Here is a 21070-nt window from a genome sequence, read left to right on the forward strand (position 1 = left end):
GATCTGAAGCGAGTCTCTTTTAGGCAGCATATATAAGAGTCTTATTTTCTTATCCATTCAGCCACCCTATCTTTTTCATTGGAGCATTTAATCCATATATAGTTATCGCCATGTTATTATACATATTTTTTTCTTTTTCCTTTTTTCTTCTTCTTTTTAAAGAAGTTCCTCTAATATTTCCTGTAATACTAGCTTAGTATTGATGAACCCCTTTAGCTTTTTCTTGACTGAGAAGCTTTTTATCTGTCCTTAGATTCTGAATGATAGCTTTGCTGGGTAAAGTAATATTGGTTGCAGGTCCTTGCTTTTCATCACTTTGAATAGTTCATGTCAATCCCTTCTGGCCTACAAGATTTCTTTTGAGACATCAGCTGACAGTCTTATGGGTGCTCCCTTGTAGGTAACTAACTTTTTTTCTCTTGTGGCTTTTAAGATTCCCTCCTTGTCTTTAACTTTGGCATTTTAATAATGATGTGTCTTGGTATGGTCCTCTTTGGGTTCATCTCATTTGGAACTCTGCGCTTCTTGGGGTTCTATGTCTATTTCCTTCAACAGGTTAGAAAAGATTTCAATTATTATTTCCTCAAATAGGTTTTCAATTCCTTGCTCTTTCTCTTCCCCTTTTGGTACCCCTATAATGCAAATATTGGTACATTTGATGTTGTCCCAGAGGCCCCTTGAACTATCTTCATTGTTTTGGATTCTTTTTTCTTTTTGCTGTTCTGTTTTCTGCTACCTCATCTTCTAAATCACTGATTCAATCCTTCACTTTATCTAATTTACTGTTAATTCCTCTTAAGGTATTCTACATCTCAGTTATTGTATTCTTCATTTCTGACTGGTTCCTCTTTATATTTTCTATCTCTACTTTTTTTTTTCTATCTCATTGTTAAAGTCCTCACTGAGTTCATCTATTCTTCCCCTAAGTTCATTGAGCATCCTTTTAACAAGTGTTTTGAACTCTGTATCTGATAGATTGCTTGTCTCTATTTTTGTTTATTTATTTTTCTGGAGCTTTGTTCTATTCTTTCACGTGAGATATATTTCTTTTTTTTCCTGTTTTGGCTGCTTACTTGTGTCTGTTTCTATTGATTAGGTAGGGCTGCTATGTCTTCTAGTCTTATAGGAATGGTCTTATGTAGTAGGAGTACGTTTGCTGTGGGTCCCAGTGGCACAGTTTTCTCTGGCCACCTGAGCTGGGTGCTCCAGATGTGTCCCTTGTATGGGTTGTGTGTGCCTCACTATTGTATTTGACCCTTGGTTGCTCTTTGCGCCTCAGTGGAAGGGATTAACCCTCAGGCTGATTGGTTGTGAAGACTTGCTGAGACCAGTGCAGGAAATGTTGTGAAGGGGCTGACCCTACAGAGCAGGATTTGCTCCAGCAAAGCTCTGGTGCCTGCCCCATTTGCCACCTGGGTGTGTTGTCACCATATGTGACTGTAGGTGATGCTCTGTTTCAGACCAAAGCCAGCCACCAGGTAAACATGCTGGGGTCTCCTAGGAGGGTCCCTGCTGACAGCTAAGTTTAGCTCTAGTCTCTGCCCTGCCTGGTGCCACCTGGCATAAGCCACCAAGCAATCTGCAGATGGTCACCAGCTTAGACTTGGAGGTGCCTCGAGAGGCCAAGCCACTAACTGAGGCCAGCTTCTGCTAGGGCTAGGCTTGTGGGTGCTTGGCAAGAGGTACAGGGCATGTCAAGGGCAGATGCTGATTTAGGTTTTATGAACCCTTGAGAGATTTTAGGAAATTCAGCAGCATGAGCCAATACAGGCTGTTTGTATGGAAAGTCCACTCTAAATGGCTCAGGTGGGCTCACACATTGGGAGGAGAGGGATCTCAGAGAATCGCCAGGGTGGGTGACCAGTGTTAACTAAATGGAGACTCAGATATGGCATCTACCTGTGTCCACAAGCCAAGAAGTGGAGGGCTCAACAAAGGAACAATGGATTATGCCAGCACTTCACTCTGGGAGAAAGCTGCCCCTCCAGCCCTTGCCCCAAAGCCATTCAACTCAGTTCTCCTCTCCCCCTCCCCACTTGTCCCTGGTGCCTTTCGAGTTGCTGCCCTAGAGCTAAAGTTCAGAGAGAGTGTGTCCACCACTGAGCAAGTTCACATACAGGTCCTTCAAGAGGAAAGTCTGTGACTCCCTCAGCCCTCTGTCTCACTCAGCCATAATCTCTGCTGGTTTTCACAGTCAGAAGCTATGGGGATCTCTCTTCCCATCACTGGAACCCTGGGCTGGGGAGCCTGATGTGGGGCTAGAATCCTTTGCCCCTCTGAGAGACCTCTGCAGCTGTGTAATTTTTCCCGATTCTCATTGCCACATGCGGGTGCAGGACCAACCCGCTCTGTCTTCACCCCTCCTATCAGTCTCAAGGTGGCCTCTTCTGTGTGTCTCCAGTGGTAGGACTTCTATTCAGCTAAACTTCAGGTGACTCCCAATGATGGCTATTCTGTAGTTTCATTGTAATTTTGATGTGGCTGTGAGAGGAGGCAAGCACAGCATTCATCTATTCCTGCATCCTGACCAGAAATTCCAGAATTATGTTTTTAATCATCATGATTTGATGCTAATCATGCTTATTCACAAATGCAAATATTTGGAGAGATATTTTCCTATAATTTACCTTCACCAGAACTTTGGCTCTGTGAATTACTTCCAGTTTTTAAAGTTACAAATCCCAGGCATTGTGTTAATGACAGGAGACTAGGGAGGAGCTGCACTCTACGAGAGAGGTCCTCAAATGAGAAAACATGATTGGGTTTGCTTCCTGTTTCTCAAAAATGTGCCCTAGAGTGCCACCTGTCAAACTTTAATGTGTTTACGAATCATCTGGGACTCTTGTTAAAATGCACTCTGAATCAGTAGCTCTGGCGTGGGCCTAAAATTCAGCATTTTAAGCAAGCTCCCAGTGATGCCAATTTGGCAGGTCCCTAGACCACAACTGGAGGAGTGCAGAAACTGAGGCCTCTACATGTTTGAGTACAGGAGCTACCTGTTTTCAGGCAGGGCTGACTGACCACAAACTGTCCACTTCCTCCATCAAATTCTCAAAGGGAAACTCCTTGTTCACTTTCTAGGCACTTATCACCTATTCAGACCTTCAAGCTCATACAAATATTCATAGGCTTGAAGATTTATCTTTAGCTTTAGATTTTTTTTTTAACCAAAGGTGCCCTAGTTATGTCAATGCACGCATTGCTGTCTATAACCTGACAAGCTTATTAAAGGATGCAGGCTCCTGGGCCCCATCCTGGGGATTCTGATTCTATTGGTATGCTGTTTTTTAAAACACGTTTTCTGGGTGTTTTTTGACATGGACTTGGGTTTGGGACCCAATTGGGGCTAAAAAGCCCCAATTACTTTCACCTCACTTGCTTCTTGGTAAAAAGGAGAGATCCAGGTGGTTCCACGTCATGCAGTTTGTAGACAAGTTTCTTCCCTCATATGAGGAAAGAAGTGTGCAGTCTAGGTCACAAACTAGAACCATGCCAACTCCAGAGCATACAAATCAATATGCTGACATGTTTGAATGGTAAGAAGAGTTGCACGTTACTTAGAATTAAGCATATACTTTCCTGTCTTCTAGGAGATCACAAATGAAAACAGAAAGTTCATACTCATATGACTAATCAGCAAAGGACTAAAACTTGAAGTGAATGGATAGTGAGAGAGGGAAGGTATAGACACACAGGCAACAGGAATCCTGTTAAATTTTTCACGTGACTCTGATTATCATTTTGTTCTTTGCAGCTCAGTGGTTTGCCTCAAAATGAATCAGAAGTGAATCTTGCCAACCATAAAAATAAGCCAGTTCACACAGAATTGACACAAAATAAATCTCTATTAAATTGAACTAAACTGAATCAAATCCACTATCCAGGAAGTAGTGAATCTCAAAAATAAAAATAAAAAAAACCTACAAACCTGTTGAGAGATAAGAATTCATTTCAAAACCCCAAATTTGTTGGGATTTCATGAGGTTTTGCATCTTTGAGGAGAAGAAAGAAAATTAAGGATAAAGAGGGCAAGGTCTGAATTTGTTTCAAAGGGGGACTTTTGTTCTTTAAGTGCTGGAGAGTTAAGGGTGGCTGAGATGAGGAGAGGATTGCATTAGGAAATGTGAGTGAAGGGATGAAGAGCCAAGGCCTGCTGAAAACATCTCCTGTTTCATTGTTTCAGGAAAATATTTGCAAAGGTAGCTGAATTCACTCCAGATGGTATACAGTGTAATGGTTGTAGAAAACAGTCAAAAATATCCCTTGGGTCTTGAAGATACCAAATTTGTATCTCCAGTGAATGATGAAGGAAGCTGAGGGGAGAAGCTGGAATGTGGCACTTCTAAAAAAGATTTAAGCTTTGGAGATATGTCTTGGGTGACTATTTTATCAATCCTTCCAAGGATGGTACATAACTAATATTGTGATGGATTGGAGAGAAGTTGATTCTTGATATGCAAGGAGTGTCTTGGGGCACTGGGCTTAAAAGCCTCCAGGAGTCTAACTGAGAGGGTTGCAGGTTTCCAGAACCTGAGTTGAAGGAGAGATCCTGGCAAAATGTATTCAAGGAGAGTAAATCCTGGTCCTGAAATGGTTTTAGAGCAAAAGTCACTTTAGTTGCAGAGGCAGATGAAAGAGAAGTTGGGACAGTAAGCACCAGGGAGTATAGAAGTGAGTTAAAGTTCCATGAAAGAATCTTTGCAATAATGGGCCAAAGATAAAGCCCTAGGCATTGGGCAAAAGTTTTGGTTTTCACTTCAGCCCATGCAACACACACACACACACACACACACACACACACAGAATCGGTCCCAGCACTGAAGGCAAATTGGCCATGGGCCAAGAGAGCAATCCCAGACCTTACCGTCTGTCTTCCATTCTGTCCTCTGGAAAACAAGCTCCACACACAGACTAGAATGTCTGGCTCTTGCAGGCTCTGTGTCCAGGAAACCCTGCCCAGCTCCCTAATCCAAGGAGATTACTGTTACATGCATAACCAACAAGGCACCCCACTCACAAGGAAAAATCTAATAAAAGCCTCATGTGTTGAATTAGGCTGAACAAAACTGACACACTCAGCCTATTTCTAGCTGGCCCTCCTGTTGAAGGTATGACCTCACTGTCAGGCACACCAGGGACCCCAGAAAAAGAAGTTTGGTGTGTGGGCCAGACTGCTCCTATCATGGCCAGCTTGGATGGATGGAGGTAGCACCACCTTTTCTGCCACTCCTGGATACTAGGGATCAGGGTCTGTGGGCAAGGAGGCAAAGCCATTTTACAGCTAAGAATCCTAAGTTTTAGCCCAAACACTCCTTTTTTTTGGCATTATCCCAATAAAAATCTCTGCCATTCCACAAGTTTTACACCAAAGAGAAGCTTAATTAGGTAGGGCCAAATCTCTGTGGAGAATTCCTCGTTACAGAAGCTTAGAGGGAAGGATATAATTAGAACTTATTTGTTTTAATAGAACAGCTCAAAAGACCCCATTAAAAGAAAGACACTGAAAAACAGTCAATCCGTTCATATCCAGAACCCAGCAACCCAAAAATTTCACTTACCTGCATCATTTATAAAACACTTAGATGCAAATTTCAACCTCAGACTAAGCATTTTTCACTTAGTTCTTTGCACACTTAGGCATTGTACACATTGTGCAGGCCAGTGGTCCCCAACCTTTTTGGCACCAGGGACCAGTGCTCCTATGAGAATCTAATGCCTGATGATCTGAGGTGGAGCTGAGGCGGTAATGCTAGTGCTGGGCGGCTTCACTCACTTGCCCGCCGCTCACCTGCTATGCGGCACGGTTCCTAACAGGCCACAAGCCAGTACTGGTCCATGGCCTGGGGATTGAAGACCACTGGCGTAAACAATTTCTTTTGCCAACACAGCTGCACTGTTTTCATATGGTCTGTATTAAATCTTTTGTAGGCAATGAAACTTCGAAGAAGCTGCACTGCGAAAGTAAATAAATATGTTTTTACCTGAAGTGGTCACTGTGAAATAGCCAATGACTTGGGCTTTTGTTAAAGGAACTAATAAAAATTCTCTGCAAGATCCGTTTGTAAAGTCTGCCTTCGAACATTGAGAGCTGAGTATGATAAGTTGCAAATAAACTGGTAAATTTGAAGTCTCCTAAACTTCATCCCATATGAAGAGTTTGCCTGAGTCCTAATGAGCTCCTTGAATCACATGAGACAATCACACGAGATCTTTTGGGACTCCAGGGCTTCATTGCATCAGAGAGGATTTTCAATAATGGGGAAATTCCCCATGAGCTGGAGTCCAATGAGCAAATATACAAAGACAAAGGATGGACTTTGATAAAGACTCTTCAATCTCCTAGGAGTAACTCTCCCATAATAGCCCCAGCTAATTTTTTATTAAGTGTTTCTAATTCCACTTGCTTTTAGTCCATTTGACTAGGTTTTAGTATAGGAGTTGTGCGAGGAGAATCAAAGCACAAAACTTTTGGTTCTATAAACAGAGGTATAGATTAAGATTTTTATTACTTTAAAGAGAAAACTTATCTTTCCAGGAAGTGTATCTCTAAAATGAAGATGGGAGTAAATGGGAAAGAGATTTTGCTATACAACGTGTACTTTGCTCCGGCTTTTCAGAAATACTTCTAAAATACAAACCAAGGTCAAATCAAGCCTGCAAAGACAGGATGATTCACAATCAAATAAATCTGTAAAGACAAGTCTGGGACTGCTCACACAACTGAACTTTCCTGATACAACATCTCTATCCTGAACCAGAAAGGAAATGCCTACAGCTGCACTTGACGATCGATGCTGGGGTTCATTCACCATTTAGTCACTTTTATTGTCAATCTTCCAACAAGTTCTACAAGGTAATAGGAGAGAGCCCTGTTCTTCTAGCAGGCCAAGCAAACATCTCCCAACAATAGCCTTGGTCCAAAATGACTTTCTGTCCCTCCTCCTTTGCTTCTTTTCACTTGGTCTATACTTCATGTTCTACCAAGAGTCTCAAAAGTCCACCTCTCTACCCCTCATGACTGGAATCAAGCTGCTTTTCAGAGCGGGTGTTAAAAAATCTAAATAAGAAGGCTATTTCCAGGTCCTTCAGCCAAAGCAGGATCTAAATGTCAAGAGAGTCACAGCCAGTTTGGGGTAGACTCAAGATTTTAGGGTGGGAAAGAACCTTAAAGATTATCCAATGCAGTCATTTTTCAGACGTTTTTTAAACACAGCAAAACTCTTTTCCAATGAGGTTGTATGTAGAAACCCAGTATGTAAAACAGAGAGAAAAGAAGCTATTATAGCCATATAATAGAATATGATTTGGCCTTAAAAGAGGTGAGGTATTGACATATGCTACAATGTATATGAACCTTGCAAACGTTATGCTGGGTGAAAGAAGCATGTCACAAAGGGCCACATATTGCATGATTCTATTTGTATGAAATGTCCAGAAGAGACAAATCCATAAAGATAGAAAGTAGATGAGTGGTTGCCTAGGGCTGAGTTAGGCAGGGTGTGATCGAGGGGTTGGGAGGTGATGGCTAAGAGGTACAGGGTTTCTTTTTGGAGTGGTGAAAATGTTATAAAATTGATTATGACATTGGTTGCACAGATCTGTGATGCACTAAAAGCCATCAAATTGTATAGGTTAAATGGGTGAATTTTATTGAGTGTGAATTCTATCTCAATAAAGCTGTTTTTAAAAATACGCACACAACAACAAAAACTGCTTTCACTGCTCTGCCAGCCAGGCTTCCCTCACTCTAGTGGCCCCAGAACCACCTCTGCAGACCCCTAGAGCAATATGGAATGTTGTTTGAAAAACTCTGATCTAGTCCAAGTTTCTACTCCTCAAATGTTAACCAAGACATGAACTCAAGTCTTTGGACTCCAAAGGTCTTTAAACTGAAAGTCTCACTGATGAGTTGGGGCTCATCTCAGGGGAGATGCTGTTGGCCTGGGTCTCACCGTCCATGTCCAGGCGCTGCATGATGATGGCCAACTCCACCTCACTCGGCATGTACCCCAAAGAGCGCATAGCCATTCCCAGCTCCTGCTTAGAGATGAAGCCATTCCCGTCTCGGTCCAGAACCCGAAAGGCCTCTCGGATTTCTACAAAAATAAAGCAAAAAAAAAAAAAAAAAAAAAAAAAAAAAATCCAATGGTCACATGGCTTGGTCTATTGCATTGAAGTCAATGGTGATTGTCTACTGAAAACTCCTAACTGCTTTACAAACAGTGATATGTCGAAACCTTTTATTTAATTCAATAAAAGAGTAGCCAAAAAAGAGGAACAAAAGAAAAGAAGAAAAGAAAAAAGAAATGAGAGAAAAGAAAGCAGAAGAGAAAAGGGGTGATGAGGAGGGGGAAAGAAAGAAAAAGAGCTTTGGAAGGAGGAGGTAAATGGCCCTGAGCACCCTAAAACACTGTAGTACGCACACAGTTAGACAGTGGTCCTGGCAGAGAATCACGTTAAGCAAGGATACTTCCTAATCAAGGATGAGTACCGGGTTTCACATGTAAGAAGAAAGCTATCTCTGAACTATGGCCTTTAGGAGGAAAGGAGAATGAGATTCTTGTACCGACTGACATTTCAGCTCCCTGCTGCTGCAGAAAGCTTTTTCAATCTCATAGCAAGATAAGAGTTAAGTATCCTGCTGTTTTTATTTCATTCCTCTAATTTACAGTTGTTTTATGACTATAAACAACCTCAGGTCGATAAGAGTGTCATAAATGCCCAAAAGGCATCTTAAATCACATTCTCTGGGGCTGGCAGAGAATTTGACTCTGCTATCAATAAGGCCATTTCAGCAGGCGATTTCCCAGTCTCTTATCCCAGCCAGATTTGCTCTGCATTCCACCCAGAATCCCTCCCCCAGAGCCCTGGCATCTGTCAGTTCTGGGTTGGTTGAGCATTTCCTAACACATCACACCCCTTCAAGGCATGACATAGTGAATTTAAGGTCACAGTCTAAATATGAAAGGTTCCTCAATTATATCTGAGCACCAGACTTCGCCAGCTTTAATTTTTCATCAATAAACCTGGTGCAAGCCCAGGTATGGCAGCTGCCAACATTCATCAAGCCATTCAACGAGTATTGGCTATCAGTACCTGAGGGGCACAGTCAGCACTGCAGAGAAATCATCATCCACTGGGCATGGTGGTTCTTCTCCAGAGGCCTATACTCCAGTCAGGAAGGTAAGATCCACATAGAAACTTGCAGAAATTCTTCAAAGTAATACAAGACACTTGGCCCTATTCCATTTACTTACTACTTCTCTAAATATCTGACTATGTCCCCCATCAAATACTTTGAATCACCCGCTTTCCCAAACAGGCTTATCCCTTTTCTATTTGTATTTATTTCCTATGTCCTATGGCTGCTGTAACAAACTACCACCCACCTGTGGATTATAACAACAGAAATGTATTCTCTTACAGTCTGGAGTCCAGAAGTCTGAACTCAGTGTCACTGGACCAAAGTCAAAGTGTGGACAGGGACATTGGAGGCTCTAGAGGAGAATTTGTTCTTGTGTCTTCCAGCTTTCTGGTGGCTGCCAACACTCCTTGGCTTGTGGCCTCATCACTCCATTCTTTGCCTCTGTGGTCATATGCATTCTCTTCTGTCTGTGATCTCCCTCTGCCTCCTTCTTATAAGGACACTTGTGTTTGCATTTAAGGATCCAGACAATCCAAGATAATCCCCCCATCTCAAGATCCTTAACTTAATTACATCTGCAAAAACCCTTTTTCCATCATTAACATTCATAGGTTCCAGAGATGAGGACCTGATAGTTTTGGGGGCTGTTTTTCAGACAATTGTGCTATTCCATCCAATTCTTTCACCTGAAACACCCTTCCTTTCTCTTTGCCTGCCCAAATCAAATCAGTCCTTCAAGGTGAACTAATTGACTGTGGGCCTCACAAAAACATCTTTGCTCACAATAGCCAAAGTTATCTCCTTTTCTGCTGACAGTCATTCATTCCTTTCACATGACATCTAACATGACCCATCTAGAAATAAAATGACTGGTGAAGAAACCATGGCTTCTCTTCTGAGCTGTAAGCTCTTCTTATACTTTATTATTCTTTGTATGTTCCCACCCACATTCAGAAGTAGGAGCTAGACTGACAGCTGTTCAATGGATGGTGAGTCTGAATAAATAATAAAGATCATATATTGGTAGCAATTTCATTATCGATACTAATTCAGCACACTAAATGCTTTCTGTGAATAAATGTAGGCTCCAACAGAGAGAAGACAAGCCTGTGAGCCAGGACCCCAGGCTCCTAGCCAGGTGTATTAGCTAATTAAGTCTACAGCCAAACCCTGAGGCCTCAGTTTGTTCACGTGTAAAATGAGCTGTTTAGCTGTGAGGATCCCTAAGGTCCTCCCAGCCCTCCTTTCTGTGGATCTGTGGACATTGTTAAAGTGTTTAAGAGAACAGGAAGCCTGTGTTCTCTTTCATACCCTAGTAATCTGCTGTTCAAATACCCCTCTTTTTCCCATTGATGATATAGAAAAAAAATTGTAGTCCAATATAAATTTTGAATCAAGGGGTTTGTCTGCATTTTTAGGTTTTCTCATCAACAAAAAATGCCCAAGATCACCTAAAGCAGCCATATGTTTTCCTACCAGGTCCCAAGTACCCTGAAAAGAGCTTAGAACTGATACTCAACTTGAAGGCATGGCACAAAGTGTTCAAGGATACAGGAACAAAGACCATGGCATCACCTGAGACCAGACCTACAGGCACCAAGGGCAGGAAGAAATAGAGACCAAGTCTCCTGAGGTGTGAGTCAGCCCACAAGGAAGCCAGTCCTACTCTGCCCTTCGACCCAGGCCAGGCTTCTCCCCCAGCCTCAATTTCCCCATCTGAAGAATAGGTTGGGTCGGATCTCCTCTATATCAGGGTTTTACGTGAGGCTAGCACATACTGTGCAATAGTAGAAAATGTTAGATGATGGCAGAGGCCCCACCTGGGGTCAGAGAAGAGGCCCAGATGCCAGGTAGGCCAGCTGGAGGGCCAGCTACAGGCTGAGCCCTGCCACGTACTCTCTGGACCACTCTTTTCCCAAGGCACCATCTCCACTTCCCATCCTTCTGACTCAGGTGTACACTCTCTGGGCTTTTGCTATCACTCTGACAGGGTTACCCCCTTCAGTTGACAGGACCCCGCCTCATTCCTGTGGTCCCCACCACATGCCCTAGATTTTACTGACAAATGAGCCTGTATCCTTACACTGGACTTCCCAGAGGGGCCTGGTTGGGGTTGTTTGAGAACTTGGCCTGGAAATGAAGGCCTTTGCATGTGTGCCTGCTGAACCCCTCCCAGTTGCTTGGGCTACTCCAAGAGTTGCCTCACCCTGGGACTGCTAGATTTGGTAAGGCAGACTGCAGATAGGGATTATCCCAGCATTGCCCTGCAGTGATGGGACATGCTCCTTCAAGGTCTCGAACCCTCACAGTTTGCCTCATATGCAGTATGTAACCAGGCCGACGCTGTCCCAGGACAGGACAGGCAGGCACATATCAGCTCTGGGTTCTGTTTTCTGTGGCCCCCATGTAAGGGGTACAAAGCCATCCTTCTCTGTTTGCATAGAATATTTGTTCCTGGCTCCCAGGATAAAGCTCACTAACTTCATTTTCTTTCAAAATGAAGTCAAAAAAAACCCTCACAAAACTAGAAATCCATAATGGGAGCCTCTGGAGAGTTAGGGTAGGGAAAGCCCAGGCAAATGAGAAGCTTATTAGAAGGAATTGGGTCTTGCAGTCCGAGACATGTGATGTGCGCCTCATTTTATTTTTAATAGCAGAACAGGGTGTGAGAAATATGCCCATAAAACCAGCAGAGACATGAAAGCAGGCCAGATCCCTCTGCCTCCAGCTGCAGGCAGCCTCCTCGCAGCACGAAGGGGCTCTGGCGATTTTCCATATCCTTGGGAAGTGGGAACCACAGATCAAGTTTTCAGGAACAACCCAGTAATGTGATGTGCTTTTCACTGGTATTCATCTTCTCTCTGGGCTAACGTCCCTTTTGCTTCAGAGTTACGTAAGCGTGCTGTGCTTTTAGTATTTAATTCGATTCTGTCTCACACAGTACAGGCAAATTAGGCATCAGCATGGCAATTCTACCAAAGATGCCATTGTGGTCCCAGAAGAGGCATCTGTGACAGTGATCAGAGCCTGTCCAGTAATCACTGTACAGAGTACGAAAGGAAACATGATAAGGCACGTCTTTCGAAAAAAAGAAATCTACTCTTCACACATGGACTCTCCTAGAACCAAAGTCTGCATTTCCACAGGGATCTATGCTTCTCCTCCCTGAGTGACTCTGATGCTCTGGAGACAAGTAAGGCCTAGGCTAGACATAGTCCTGCTCTAGAGCCCAAGAGATTTACTTCTCATTATGTCAGCAAGTCTATTTTCATGAAGATATCCATAGCCACTACTGGTACCACCTATAGCCTGACCCAGCGCCCTCTGAGAGCCAAGACTTGGTTCCATAATGCCTGCTAGGGACACAGCCAATTTGGACAATAACAACAGTAAAGGCATACTAACCATACAAAACAAACTCACCAATCAACAGAGGTGCACCAGGTGAAATCCAGACCCCAGCCAAAGCTAATGTTCTAGCTTTGAAGACTTAGCTGAAATTCATAATGCTAATTTGCAAACTCAGATTGGTAATGAAGAACAATAATTTTTCTCATGTCAATTCCCATTACATGTGAAATCTGTTTATTCTTCACAGAAATGAATCTTTAGGAAGACTGTGGGCTTTAACCACAAAAAGTGATGGCTCCATTAATGAACAAGATGAATTCATTGAAAAATTGCTAAACTGAACATAGATGCATCTCAGCAAGGCTAGGTAAGGTGGGTGTTAAATACTTAATATCAACACAAATGCATCAGGAAATATAAGATACAAATTTGGAGATCATTTTTCAGAAGAAATAATAGGACAGGGACTGAGCCAATGACAAAAGAGTTTTAGAAGGGTTTCAACCTTTTCTATGAAAGACAACAAATGAATATTTAGAGATGATCAATCTAGCCCTCATTCAATGAAGAGTTGCTGTTACTTATTATTATGCTGTGCCAGAATAGATAGGTGGCAAAATAAACTTTCTACACTGTGAGAAGCTCATATTCTAGTTGGAAAGACAGAGGTAACTAGATATCCATAACAGAATTACGAGCACAATAATCAAGTCTGCACAAAATCCCTTGGCAGCCCCTCTAGGGGACGAATGACATGACAGCGAGACAACTCTGTGAAAGGCCACCCTTGCATCTTTTGACTCTTAAGGCCATGAAGAGATGGGAAAGGAGGCAGAGTTGAGAGAATGTGCCAAGATAGGCATGACTAACACACTGCCTGCACAGTGAGTGTAAAAACCTCAAGAGATGAGGGCAAGATTATACTAGAGCAAGATTGCAAAGGGCCTTAGTAGCCATCTGAACTTTACCCTACAGGCCAGGTGTTGGCAAATGATGGCTGTGGCCAAATCTGGTCTACCATCTTTGTTTGTAAATAAAGTTTTATTGGAATACAACCACGTTTGTTTACATATTGTCTGTCTGTCTATTATCCATTTCCTACTGCTTTTGTACTATGCAAATAAAATTGTGAAATTATGGCAGAGATGGTTTGGTCCACAAGCCTAGAGTATTTATACTCTGGCCTTTAAAGTTAAAGTTTATGAACCATGCTGTAGGCCACAGGGAGCCCATACTAGTTTTAAATGAAAAGAAAGAAAAGAAAAAATCAGATTAACTTTTAAACTGCGAGCTCTGGCATCAGGGTAGCTAAGACAAGAACGACAAGAGATGAGAAGCAGGGTTGTCACCTGATGGCTGATCAGAGTCAAAAGGCTGGAGTTTGAAGGAAGGTCCAGGAGACTTTTATGAGAAGCAGTCAATGCTCAGGGAGGGTGCAGGTGTGCAGTGTTTGGGGGAAGAAGGATCTGAAATGATGCTGGGGTTTCTAGTTTGCCTGATGAGGTGAGTAGCAAGGACATTAACTGAGAGAGAATTCAGGAGGAAGCTCAAGTTTTCAGGGAGGGATGGGAAGTAGTCTTTTGGCCACATAGAGTTCAGCGGTCTGGTGAGCATTTGGAAATATGCAGCTAGCATTTGGAGAAAATGGGAATAGAGTGACCATAATTGCATATGAAACACTGGTTCAGTCTCAGTGGGTTTTAGTATGAATTAGTTCCAATTTAATTATCATTAATCAGTCCACAAAAACAAGTAATTGGTTCCAGTAATTATGAAACACAGAGGTTAGAGCTCAGATAACAAGGCGGACAGAGATGAGCTTGGAGGAGTAATACACAACAGGAACTCAGAAGTGTTCCCACATTTAATAATGCTGACTGGGGACAGGTCACATGGATGAGGTGCTGACTATTTTTTTTTTTTTTAGTATACTTTTAAAGGGTTAAAGAATCCTCACTCTTAAGTTATTTGCTGTTTGAGGTGTGACTGCATCTATTTCAACACATTTATTGGACTTCTTCCAGGCTCAGATTGTAATGAATGCTAGAGCAGGACACAGAAGAGCCACATCAGATGGGGCCTAACACTGGGGGCACTTCCTGTATATATATATATTTGTTTGTTTGTTTGTTTAAATTGACTTTCATTTCATGAAAAATTTTAGGAGACTTAGAGAAATTAAAATTTACCTCAGAAAAAAAGGCAAATGCACAGGAGTTAGAGAAGGTGAAATAAAAAACACTGGGAAATATACAGGGAGGAGGTGAGAAAAGAGAACCTAGAAGGAGGCTAAAAATTAGAATCAATACAACAGACAGGGCTTCCAGCAGAAGCATGTCATGGATGAGGGAAGGAAGGGGCTGCATTCAGGATCTCCGGTCCCTTGGATGGAATGGAGAGCCCAGTTGGAAGGTGCCTGCAGAGGACAAGGCTAGCAATAATGACCATCCCTCCCTGAAAGCATAACTGCATCTGTGACTAAGGTTTGAATCCAGGCTTGAGCACGGCTCCTGTAAGCTCCCAGCTCCAGACTTACCATGAGTCACTTAACCTGGGAGCAAGCAAGAGGCAACGTTGGAAAACGTTTCAAAGGCCCAGTGATTAAGGCTGGTGGGTCAGTGATGCAATGCTCATACTGTGTATCTTAGGTGTCCCCAGGCTCCTGACTTTTCATTACCTCATGGCCTAAATGCCAAATTAAAAAGTAAAGCCAATTCCACCCCTAGCTAACATTCATAAAGAAAAGCAGGAACTTATTAGGTAATAAAATTATACAGATAAAAATTAAGTATCCTAAGTCATGAAAAATAATTTCTTCCCTAAAATAGGGTAGCATGAGGCAGTCAGAAAGCTAGGGGCATTTCTAAGGGTTTAGGAGCTAGAAGAGAGTCTATCTGTCTCCAAATTTTATAACTCAACAGATTAAAGGGAATTGATTTTAGCATGCCAGGTCAGTTAAAGCTAATGGAAAAATTCCCGAACAGTAAAAGAACAGGCCAGGAGAACCCTGTGATGAACTGCATGCTCCTGGCAGAACTGAAAGAAAAACCATTAAATTAGGTTGGAATATGTTTGAGAGTGAGAATGGCTGGAGGGTCTCTATACAAAAAGTCATGGTGATAGTGAACAAAGAGAAGGAGGGCATCTAGCAAGGGGCAGTTCTCTTTGTCTTGGGTTCTGGACCTGACCTCTGGGTTGAGGACAGCACCCTCAAAAGACCATAGCCTGACTTGCACAGGAATATTACATTTTTTCAGGTTTTACTTAATTTATGCTTCTGAAAAATGCCCCCAAAATATATAAAGAAAAAAATGTATACTTCACAGGTCAGCAATAATCAGTTAACATATTAGGGCATTTTATTGCAAACATTTTTACATACAAATATTCTTAATTAAATTGGAGTCATGCACTTTTTATAGCTTTATATAATTTTCTTTTCATTTAACACACTACTTTTTAATCTTTCATATTGTTTACTAGAGGGCTACATAATGTTCCATAGCATGGCTATAGCCAAACTGATTTCAGTAAACTCCCAGTATGGGACATTAAGACCTTTTCCAAATTTAAATAATGCTATAATGGGAACCTTTCTACATAAATTTTATTTTATTTTGATCATCATTTCTTTAAGATGATATCCTAGGAATGAACTACTAAGTCAAAGGGCAGTAACATTTTTAAGGCATTAATACATATTACTAAGTTGCCTTCTACGATCCTTTTCTACTCTAAATACTTCTGACATCTAATGTGTAAATTTTTTCCCACACCAATTAATTTTCCAACTCTCTGGATACCAATTAAATGTTCAGTGATTTAATCTAGTTCTGAAACTAACTACTCAGAGTTAGGGCAGATCCTAAGTGTTAAGTCCTATAAAACTGTTTTCCCTTCAGATGCCAATCACAGGTCTAAGCCACCTGTACTTCTGACCAACTGGCTATAAAGTCAGGGTTTCCCACAACTCCTCCTCAGATGTGATAAATTGCTACAACAGCTCACAGAATTCAGGAAAGCTCTTTACGTATATTTACCAGTTTATTGTAAGGGAACACCCAAATGGAAAAAAAAAAATGTATACAGCTAGGTATGGGGGCGGGGTGTGGAGCTTCCATACCCTTTCTGGGCACACCACCCTCCCAGCACCTCGATGCGTTCACCAACCTAGAAGCTCTCCAAACCCTGTCACTTAGGGTTTTTATGCAGGTTCCATTACTTAAGCATGACTGGTTAAATCATTAGCCTTTGGTGACTGCTACTAAATCTCCAGCCCCTGGAGGTTGGGGGATGGGCCTAAAAGCTCCAAGCCTCTAATCATTCCTTGGTCTTCCTGACAACCAGCCCACATCCTGAAGTCATCTAGGAACCCCAGTTACCAGTCTTCTCATTAGCATACAAAGGCAAGCATTACTCTAGAGGTTCCAAGAATTTTAGGAGTTCTATGCCAAGAACCAGGGAAGAAGATCGATATATTTTTCCTATTATACCATAACATCACACCCTCCAGAAAGGCAGTTATCAATTATCACCATTCTCCATTTCACATCATTTTTTCTACACAGACATCCAGTCTCCATAAGATATGCCTTTCAACCAGCTATCACTTAGGCTTTAGTTCTTGAAGTTCAAAGGCCAAATAATTACAAAGAGAGGCTTTGAGGAAAGGTAGACAATTCAGATGATGCCTGAAAAAGACCTTCAGGGTAATCACAGGACCCAGAATGGATTCACATTCAGCACGGGGCCTGGCCAGAAGGGGGTACCCAGGAAATGCCCACACATGGCTGAGATGGAGCTGATGCTTGGGGAGGGAAAAGGGGCTCCCCTGACATGGGAGAAGGAGGAGAGAGTGGAGAGAGACCCACTCTCCTGACAATAGGCTGGAACTGCTTCCAAGGCAGGACTCTGGATAGTTTCTCTAAGAGAAGATGGACCATCTCCCCAGGGTATAGTAGACTGGTCAGCAACATGCAGATACACCTGGCATTTCTCCACAAAAAAAGCTATTTCTCAAATGGCAATAAGCACCTTCTCAGGGAAAACAAGGCACATAGCCCAAGGCAGAAAATAGGCGTCATATCATTTGGCACAGAAGACAATATTGGATGCATCTGCAAGCAGCAAATTGAGTGGAATTTATCTGTAAACAACATGGTAATAATCAATACAATTAATTTTTCATTAAGTCACACTGTTCCTAAGCTGAAGTCAGAATAATCAACATCTGAGAAAACAAAACCATTTTGTGAATTTAGCCCAGAGGAACAAGATCCAAGTTCCGGAAATAAACCAAAAGCATACTAAATGGAGGGAGGGAGGGGGCCTCTCAGGCCTGGCTCACACCCCCGCCCCTTCCCTGGGGTCTCAGGAATCCTCTCAAGAAGCTAAGTTCTTCTTTGGATTATTTAATTGAACTCGACCTAACAAATATTTCTTAGGCACCTATTGTGTGTCAGGCACCATTCTAAGAAGTGGGAGCCAGGTCCCAGGAGATCAAGGTACAATAGCCACCCACAGTGGGAAGGGACTATGAGGGGCAGCTTGGTGGCAAGAACTCAGATTCTCTCTCCGGCCCTGGAAGAGTATTATTCTAGAAACTGTTTTTCCCTGACCTCTTGAAATTCTTCTAGGTTTGAAACAGAAAAGAACTTTATAACAGAAGGCGAATAACTAAATCCAAGAAAACATGAGTGGCTCTTTTTGTTTTTGTTTTTTAATGAGGAAAAAATTATTTTTGAAGGCAATATGGCTTTATTTTGATCCTATCAGTCCATGCTCAGGGAGAAGACTCAGTGTAGCCCAGCTCACAGGACTCAAGAAGAGCCAGAAAGAAGGCCCGGGGTCACCAATGAAACAGACTCGGGCTTTCCTGTGTGACCCTCCACTAAGGAAGGGAGACCTCCAGGAATCCCAGCACCCAGCCTAGCCTTAAATGACATGTAGAAGAAGGCCAGCCAGAGACAGCAAAAGAGCTCATCATGGGCCCCTGCAGAGCAAAAGCCCTGTGGATGTATCACACTTGGTCATAAAATCGATGCCTCATATCCATTCCCTTACCAGGGAAAACAAGAATAGCACACAGCCTTTTTATTCCAGTCCACAGTGAGAAATGCATTACACATCATGACAGATGCATAATGTAGTTATCGTACACATCGGAGGGTGCATATTAGGTTGAACCATATAAAATTGCTTTTGTATAGGTTGAAAAAAATTATCAATACCAGCAATTTCTTCTGCTTCCAATTACTGTGTAATAGCTAGCATCTATTGTGTGCTTACTGCATACCAGGCACTGCTCTAAGCATTCTTTGTGTTCATCTACTCCTTACAACGACCCACGAGGTAGGTTCTGTCATTACCCTCACCCAAGGCCATGTGGTTTTAAGTGTCAAGGTAGTGATTTGAACCTAGACCTTCCAGCCCCAGAGTCTACACTCCTAAACGTCATACTTTACCTCTTCAGACACACACTTCCTGAAACAGTGTACACCCTTTCCATATGTGACACACTATGGTATTTAATCTTTCTTTTCCTCTTTATTTTTTTTTTTATGCACACTGCACTAAGCTAAATCATCTTACTACACACAAAGGTACAGAACCCACACTTTGAGAAGCCCAACCTTGGCCATGTCTTGGCTTCGCCAGAGCACCCTCTAGCGCATTGTTACTTTTCGGTACACACCCTTCTCCCTTTCTGGTTGCCACTTTGGACTCTCCCCAGCAGCCTCCAGAGTTTGTCCTAGGATACCCCAGGCATCTGTCTGTCTTCCTGAATCAATGCCTTTCTCTATCACTCCTCCTCTAGTGAGACCATCTTGTTTCCTACCTCTGCACTGAGCAACTAGCTCTCAGGCACTGCCATTAGAGCAGCACACGCTACCCGCCTCCATACCTCCATCTACTTAACAACTTTCTTGAGTCCCAGAAGGATGGTACATTCTAGAAGGATAGAGAAGGGCTCTTGTTTTTGTAAACCCCACAGGCCTTCCTGTCTTAAGACATAACACTTGCTGAGTGAGAGATTTAGTATTTGCAGGTCTAAAACCTCCCAGCTACACCTCCAGCCCAAAGCCACTGTCTGTCCCTACCCTCTGCCGCATCTGTAATAACCTCAGCCACAGATCAGGGAGGTGGGGGTGGGGCAGAACAGGCAGATTCCACCGGCCACAAGTTTTTACCAGTTTTACAGACTGACCCCAATGGAACAAGAAGACAGTGGTGGTCACACATGTTTAGCTTAACTTCTGTACTCCTAATTCATCCATTTTGTAGCACCTTAGACCAAGGCAGCTCTGGTGCCTAATGCAGGGTCCAAAAGCCTTCTAGCTGCCTGTGGCAAACAGAAAACTTTGCTTGGGGAGTTCAGCCTGTGAAAAAAATTCTCATAAAGTCATCCTCCAAATAATTCATGGCACTGAGACTCAGGGCAAAATGACAAATGGTGGGAGTTGAAGGAATTGGCTCTAACCCAGAAAAGAATTTTCCATCTGTTGTGTAATTCCTCAATTGTAACTCTTATCAAACCCGTCCTTCTTTTTCTCATATGCAAGGGCACACATAAATATGGCCCAAATCTTATTTCTAATGGCCTTGCAAATAGAATCACTGCTGGAGTTGCTGAGTATAGAAAACCAGCCAGGTCACATTTAAAATACTGTAAGCCCCAGTCCCCCTGGTAAAGTGTGCAAAGGAAAAGGCACTGGTTTGGACTGACTCACAGCCACTAAGGGGGAGCCTGCAGGGTGACTCCTCCTTTAGCTTACCAAATTCCTGCATAGTCCTCCCATCTGCTCCCTGCCACATTACTTCCTACTCCATTTTGCTACCTGATAATTGATAAAAAGCCTGGACATGAAATAAATTGTTCTCCACTACAGGCTGCATAAATATCCCATTATCGATTTATTTGCTTAAAATCACCAAGTCTTTAATTTTGTTTTAGCATGCTTGTTCTCTATCAAAATAAGTCTGCACCTTTGAAAAGACTATTTTCAAAGTCTCACACTTTCTTCAGCTTAAGAAATAAAACCAAAATCAGCTGAAGCACCTCCTGATCCCACCCCAACCCTCCAATATTAAAAGGGCAGCTCAGAAAAGGGGGGAAGTTATTTTAGGAAGTCTACCCAGAAACTTAATCACGTGTCACAAGTACACACATTCATGCACGTGCACACACACACACACCACACACATACACACACACATGCACACAACACAAACCATTTCAGATTTCTTCTAAAGAGAAGGCAACCTGGGTGGGAGTTGAGGAGGAATCCAAGGGGCCACACATGTTCATGTGAATTTGCAGATCATGGAAGTGAACAGTGTGTGATAAAAGCCACATTTCGACCCATGGAGAAAAGAAGGATTACTAAATAATGGGGCTAAAATAATCAGTTGAGACTTTGGGAAATATTAAATTACAACTGTACATCACACCATACGCTCAAATCTACTTTTGAGAAATTAAAAAGTAGAAGGAATTAAAACAGTAATAATTAAACAACAAAAGAAGAGTTCTTTCTAAAGAATTGAAGGCAGATTGATACATCAGAAATAAAA

At 42.4% G+C, this 21070-nt stretch overlaps 1 protein-coding gene across 6 annotated transcripts in view; it reads right to left on the reverse strand.

Moving 5' to 3' along the window:
- Window positions 1–21070, reverse strand: part of CALN1 (calneuron 1) — a 537511-nt gene that overhangs the window by 238135 nt on the left and 278306 nt on the right. For all 6 annotated transcript variants that reach the window (XM_011366969.1, XM_011366968.1, XM_011366970.1 and 3 more), the window contains one exon: window positions 7953–8096. In XM_011366969.1, the coding sequence (XP_011365271.1) occupies window positions 7953–8096 (144 nt within the window). The remainder of the gene's footprint in view (window positions 1–7952; window positions 8097–21070) is intronic.

Source organism: Pteropus vampyrus, unplaced genomic scaffold, assembly GCF_000151845.1.
Source record: "Pteropus vampyrus isolate Shadow unplaced genomic scaffold, Pvam_2.0 Scaffold128, whole genome shotgun sequence".
NCBI lineage: Eukaryota > Metazoa > Chordata > Mammalia > Chiroptera > Pteropodidae > Pteropus > Pteropus vampyrus.